The 7228-nt window shown below is 39.7% G+C and overlaps 1 protein-coding gene across 1 annotated transcript; it reads left to right on the top strand.

Annotated features, from left to right (window-relative positions):
* Window positions 1-4693: 4693 nt before the first annotated feature.
* On the top strand, window positions 4694-5646 carry LOC116122829 (acetate/butyrate--CoA ligase AAE7, peroxisomal-like; the record flags this gene model as incomplete). The annotated part of the gene is made up of 1 exon (XM_031408632.1): window positions 4694-5646. A coding segment is annotated over one exon (903 nt), but the record flags the coding sequence as incomplete, so codon positions are not given.
* Window positions 5647-7228: the final 1582 nt, after the last annotated feature.

Here is a 7228-nt window from a genome sequence, read left to right as displayed (position 1 = left end):
GGATTGAAATCTCAAAAAATCCAAACCAAATCCTATGATTTTCCTTGAAATTAGTGAAGGAAATTGAGAGAAAATGGGGTATAGGTGGTGTTAACAAAGGCTGAAGTATGTTAGGGTTTCTTCAAATAAAGCCTTATATCAAATAATATATGCATGTATTCCATTTTGCCCTTCACTTTCACTAAAATCCACTATGTCCCTTAGTCAATTACCATAATGCCTTATTTTTTTGCATTCTTCATGAATTCTATCTCCTTCACTCCCCATAATTTTAACTAATTTTGAGTGAAAAGACCTTTTACCCTTAATGAATTGTAAGGATTTTCTTACATTGTTAAGGTAACTTCAAAGAAATCCAACGAAGGGTATTAGGGCATAAGTTAAATACGTATCTTGATATGGGTGTTATAGTAATGCTCTCAGATCAAGCTCTCCATGCTTTTTGATCAAGCAATGTCACAGATCAAGCTCTCTATGCTTTTTGATCGAGCAATGCTCTCAGATCAAGCTCTTCATGCTTTTGATCGAGTTATGCTCTCAGATCAAGCTCCCATACTTTCTGATTGAGCTATGCTCTTAGATCAAGCTCTTCATTCTGTCTGATCGAGTCATGCTCTCAGATTAAACTCTCTATACTTCTGATCGAGCTATGCTCTTAGATCAAACTCTCCGTGCTTCTGATAGAGCTATGCTCTCAATCAAGCTCTTCATGCTTTTTGATCGAGCCATGCTCTCACATCAAGTTCTTCAGCTTTCTAATCGAGTCATGCTCTCAGATCAAGCTCCCATGCTCTGATCGAGCAATGCTCTTAGATCAAGCTCTCTAAGCTTTTTGATCAAGCAATGCTCTCAGATCAAGCTCTCCATGCTTTCTGATCGAGCAATGCTCATAGATCAAAATCTCTAGCTTTCTGATGGAGTAAGTTGTCAGATCAAGCTCTCTATGCTTTTGATCGAGTAATGCTCTCAGATCAAGCTCTCCAGCTTTCTAATCGAGCAATAATCTAGATAAGCTCTCCAGCTATTGATCGAGCAATGCTCACAGATCAAATTCTCCATACTTTCTAATGAGTAATGCTTAGATCAGCTCTCCATGCTTTCTGATAGAGTCAGCTTTAGATCAAGCTCTTCATGCTTTCTGATTGAGCATCATGCCCTCAGATCAAGTCTCCATGCTTTTTGATCGGCAATGCTCTCACATCAAGCACTCCATGCTTTCTGATTGAGCTATACTCTCATATCAAGCTCTCCATACTCTCTGATGAGCAATGCTCTAGATCAAGCTCTCTATACTCTCTGATCGAGCAATGCTTAGATTAAACTCTCGATCAAAGATGCTCTTAGATTAAACTCTCCATGCTCTTTGATCGAGCCATGCTCTCAGACAAGCTCTCCAAGCTTTTTGATCAAGCCATGCTCTCAGATCAAGCTCTCCATACTTTTGATCGAGCTATGTTCAGATCAAACTCTCATGCTTTCTGATGAGCCATGCTCTCAAATCAAGCTCTCTATACTTTTGATTAAGCTATCCTCTCAGATCAAGCTCTTCATGCTTTTGATCAAACAATGCTCACAGATCAAGCTCTCGTGCTTTTTAATCGAGCAATGTTCAGATCAAGCTCTCCATGTTTTCTAATCGAGCCATGCTATCAGATCAAGCTCCTATGCTTTTTGATTGAGCAATGCTCTCAGATCAAACTCTTCATGCTTTCTGATTGAGTAATGCCCTCAGATCAATTCTCCATGCTTTATAAGCGAGCCATGCTCTCAGATCAAGCTCTCTGCTTTCTGATCGAGTCATGTCATAGATCAAGCTCTCCATGCTTTCTGATCGAGAATGCTTTCAGATCAAGTTTTTCATACTTTTTGATCGAGCCATGCTCTAGATCAAGCTCTCCAAGTTTTGGATCGAGCAATGTTATCAGATTAAGCTTTCCATGCTTTCTAATCGAGCAATGCTCTTAGATCAAGCTCCCATGCTTTCTGATTAAGCTATGCTCTCAAATCAAACTCTCCAAGATTTTTGATCGAGCAATGATCTCAGATCAAACTTTCAATGCTTTCTGATCGAGCAATGCTCTCAGATCAAACTCTCCAAGCTTTTTGATCAAGTAATGCTCTAATCATGCTCGCATGCTTTCTAATATAGAAATACTTCAGATCAAGCTCTCCAAGCTTCTGATAGAGCAATGCTCTAGATAAAGCTTCCATGCTTTTTGATCGAGCTATGCTCTCAGATCCAGCCCTCCATGCTTTCGAGGGAGCTATGCTCTAGCATGTTCTTATGCTTTTTGATCGAGTCATACTCTCAGATCAAACTCTCCAAGCTTTTGGATCGAGCAATGCTCTCACATCAAGCTCTCCATGCTTTCTGATCGAGCAATGCTCTTAGATCAAGCTCTCAATGCTTTTTGATGAGCTATGTTAAATCAAGCTCTCCAAGCTTTTTGATCGAGCAACTCTCTAGATCAAGTCAATGCTTTTAATCGAGCATGCTCTCAGATTAAGCTTACAAGCTTTTGATCGAGCAATGCTCTCAGATCAAGCTATCCATGCTTTTGATTGAGCAATGCTCTCAGATCAAGCTCTCCAAGCTTTCTGATAGAGTAATGCACTCAGATCAAGCTTGCCATGCTTTTGATGAGCAATGCTTCAGTTCAAGCCTCGTGCTTTCTAATCGAGCTATGCTCTCGATCAAGCTTCCCAAGCTTTCTGATAGAGCAATGCTCTCAGAAAAGCTTCCATGCTTTTTGATCGAGCTATGCTCTCAGATCAGCCCTCATGCTTTCTGAGTGAGCTATGCTCTCAGATCATGTTCTTCATGCTTTTTGATCGAGTCATACTCTCAGATCAAACTCTCCAAGCTTTTGGATCGAGCAATGCTCTCACATCAAGCTCTCCATGCTTTCTGATCGAGCAATGCTCTTAGATCAAGCTCTCAATGCTTTTTGATTGAGCTATATTCTTAAATCAAGCTCTCCAAGCTTTTGATCGAGCAATGCTCTCAGATCAAGTTCTCAATGCTTTCTGATCGAGCAATGCTCTCAGATTAAGCTCTATAAGCTTTTTGATCGAGCAATGCTCTCAGATCAAGCTATCCATGCTTTTGATTGAGCAATGCTCTCAGATCAAGCTCTCCAAGCTTTCTGATAGAGTAATGCACTCAGATCAAGCTTGCCAGCTTTTTGATCGAGCAATGCTTTCAGTCAAGCTCTCCGCGCTTTTAATCGAGCTATGCTCTCAAATCAAGCTCTTCAAGCTTTGGATCGAGCAATGCTCTCAGATCAAGCTCTCAATACTTTCTGATCAAACTATGCCCTCAAAACAAGCTCTTCAAGCTTTTGGATCGAGCAATCTCTCAGATAAGCTCTCAATGCTTTCTGATCGAGCAATATTTATTCAAGCTTTCCAAGCTTTTGATTGAGCAATGCTCTCAAATCAAGCTCTCCATGCTTTCTGATTGAGCAATGCTCTCAGATCAACCTTTCCAAGCTTTCTGATCGAGTTAGCACTCAGATCAAGCTCGCTATACTTTCTGATCGAGCTTGCTTTCAAATCAAGCTCTCCAAGCTTTCTGATCGAGCCATGTCTCAGATCAAACTCTTTATGCTTTCGGATCGAGCAATGCTCTTAGATCAAGCCCTCCAGTTTTCTAATCGAGCTATACTCTCAGATCAAGCGCTATATGCTTGATTGAGCTGTGCTCTCAGATCAAGCTCTCCATGCTTTCTGATCGAGCTATGCTCTTGATCAACTCTCCATGCTTTCTGATCGAGCTATGTCTCAGATCAAGCTCTCTATACTTTGATCGAGCTATGTTCTCAGATCAAGCTTCCGCTCTTTCTAATCGAACTCCTCGCACTCTCAAATTGAGCTCCTTATGCTCTTTGATTAATCTCATAAGCTCACTATCACTTGAGATCAAGTGTTCAAGATTCTCAGATCTCTTGGATCGTGGCAAGCATAGTTCAAGTTCTTCAATTCGAGAGAGCACTATAATGCGACAACCATCCAGATCAGAGACATGGTTTTTAGGGCGATTACTCACTCCAACACCTGGGGGCCTATTCTTGTGCAGTTAATCGGAGAGGCTAATTCCTATTAGGAGAGAAGATATTTAGATTTGCTCAATTTGAAAGGAAGATGTTTAGATTGACTTAGATTCCAACTAAGGTAGCTGAAGATCATGCAACATCCTAATCCTACGTATTTGAAATCTTATCTCAACTCTATCATCTAAAAAAAAAAAAAAAAAAAAAAAACCTATAATGTGATTTGACTATTAGACCCTGTGGGTAAAAATTGGACTTCTTACATTTGGCACACTTTCTTCATCATAAGATTTTTTTGTTGACTTCAGCAATATCTTGACCAGAAAGGTAGAAGTCAGATTTTCTCACTATAAAAGAGCTTGAGGTGTTGCTTTGTCAACTCACCGCTTGCTATGCTAATGAAGCTGTGGTTTGAAGCAGCTGTTAGTTTCAATCATGCTATGTGTGTGAACTGATGATTTTCAGATATCTTTTCCATTTGGTTTTGTTCCCTCGGAGGTTGGGAAATATGTTTAAAGATTAGTAGTTCTTTGCTCTCCCCTAAGTCACTATTAAGCTTAGGCATAGGGTTTTACTATACTGTTCTGTACTGAAATCTACAATTTTACTCTTGAGATATTCATGTGCCTTAATTAAATTTTTTTCTGCAGGTGACAGCCAAGGCAGTCTACTCTGCCATAGCCAAGTATGGAGTGACTCACTTCTGTGCTGCACCTGTGGTTCTCAACACCATAGTCAATGCCTCACCAGAGGACACTATCCTTCCCCTTCCCCACGTTGTAAATGTGATGACAGCTGGTGCCGCTCCACCCCAATCTGTTCTCTTTGCAATGTCCCAGAAGGGCTTCCGTGTCACCCACACATATGGTCTCTCAGAAACCTATGGTCCTTCAACTGTTTGTGCGTGGAAGCCTGAGTGGAACTCGCTGCCGCCTGAAGCCCAAGCTCGCCTGAATGCACGTCAAGGGGTACGGTACATTGGTTTAGAGTTTTTAGATGTCATTGACACTCGAACAAAGAAACCTGTTCCTGCTGATGGAAAAACCATAGGAGAGATAGTGTTTGGTGGTAATAGTGTGATGAAGGGCTACTTAAAGAACCCGAAAGCCAATGAGGAAGCTTTTGCAGATGGGTGGTTTCATTCCGGGGATCTTGGTGTAAAGCATCCCGATAACTACATAGAAATCAAAGACAGATCAAAGGACATTATCATCTCTGGAGGTGAAAACATCAGTAGTTTGGAGGTAGAAAATTTACTTTACTTGCACCCTGCAGTTCTTGAGGCTTCTGTGGTGGCTAGGCCAGATGAACGTTGGGGAGAGTCTCCTTGTGCTTTCATAACACTGAAGCAAGGAGCCGATAAAGATGAGCCACGATTGGCAGAAGATATAATGAAGTTCTGCCGGTCAAAGATGCCTGCTTACTGGGTTCCAAAGTCTGTAATATTTGGTCCATTACCGAAGACGGCAACTGGGAAGATTCAGAAGCATATTCTACGGGCCAAGGCAAAAGAGATGGGACCTTTAAAGAGGAGTAAGCTGTAAGTATGATGACGACGAAACAGAAAACAGGCGCTTGGTAATGTCAACTTTGATTTTGTAGAAAATTTATGCTTCTTGGGTATCTCCAATAAACGAAGCTTGTAATATTATAAACTGTGGACATAATTTAGGTGGTTATTCTGTCGCCTTTAAAAGACTTTTAAATAGTTAAGGCCTGTTTGGTAGATTATTTGAAAAACTATTTTAAGCCGTGTTGAGTTGAATTAAATCGAATTGGATCCGATTCTGAAATTGTATTTGGTAAAATATCTAAAAAGTATAATTAGAGTTTGATAAAATGTTGAAGGGTTGTTTTTACATTTTCTTAAAATATTTTACATTCTTTTTTAACCCTTTATATTTGTTAATCTAACTAAATACCTTCCACGATAAAAGTTTAAAAATAACTAAAGCATCCTAGCCACCTAAGAGAATAGTCAGCCACCACAGTTGGATAGCAGTCAATAGTTGTTAGAACTGCAAACGACCGGTTGAATCTGGTCGGTCGTGCATCGATATAATCGTCTTCGGCTAGATCCACAGTGGAAAAAGCCAAATCTACAGTTTGATATTTAGTCATCGTTAACGGTCAAAACCTGGCTGTCATCAACGGACACATAGATCTAACTGTTAACGGCTGGATTTGGTTGGAAACAGCAAGATCGGTGCATGACTAGTTAGATCGAGATGTCGTGCGTTATTCTTGCCACGATGACAACAACAGCGATGATCAGTGGCTGACGATGGTTGCTGGCAGACGGTGGTAGTCTTGGGTGGATTAATTTTCAGATTGAAAGAAGTGAAAGGTAATTTTTTTTAATTGAATACAGTTGAAAAAATATTTTGAGTTGAATAGAATAAGATAATGGAAAACGAGTCTCAACCACTTTTCATTTTGAGACAAAAAATCCTATTTGAGTTGGATTAATTTCTGAATGAATCGGCCGAATAAGTAAATAAACACATATTCTATTTTTTAATTCAAATAAGATAAAAAAAAAAAAAAAAATTTAAAATAGCGTAACAAAGAGGCTAAATTTCTTGAGAAATGTTATAAGTTACTTTTGTTTTAGAAACTTGCTACACTTACCGATTAAACTACCGATTTTGACATATCGACCCACTACCTAATTATCCAAATCTCAAAATTTAACTCAATTTACATGAGTCAGTATATCAAATCGGTAGTTTAATCGGTAAGTTTAGCATTATTGTTTGTTTTAAGCCTGGGAGAAAGCTGATATTTGTAGTGGACAAAAGGTTGAGTTGTTTGTACCAATGATGGAGTAGGGCCAAGGGCCCTAAAAATGTTTGGCTACGAGTGAGGCCCAATTGCTAGTGTCAACATTGACAAGGTAGTGCGGTGCTAAAATATCTCCATCTTTTTGCTCAACGAAGTTGTTAAAGTGAGGAGAAAACAATGAGCTTGAAACATGAAAGATGGGAGACAAAAGCAAGCGGGTGGGGACATGACGTTTAAAATAATATTCTCCTTTGGATCTCTTCTTGGATATGACGGTAAAATTCTCTTCGAGTTGAAGCAAAGATGAGTGGGTTGATATTCCACGTGATTAATTTGAGTGACAAGAAATATGGCTTGGAGTGTTGGCAATTTGTATGAACCTTCATATATCT

This window comes from Pistacia vera, unplaced genomic scaffold (assembly GCF_008641045.1).
Source record: "Pistacia vera cultivar Batoury unplaced genomic scaffold, PisVer_v2 Contig138, whole genome shotgun sequence".
Lineage (NCBI taxonomy): Eukaryota > Viridiplantae > Streptophyta > Magnoliopsida > Sapindales > Anacardiaceae > Pistacia > Pistacia vera.
The sequence above is the reverse complement of the archived record's forward strand: the minus strand, read 5'-3'. Positions and strand labels throughout refer to the sequence as shown.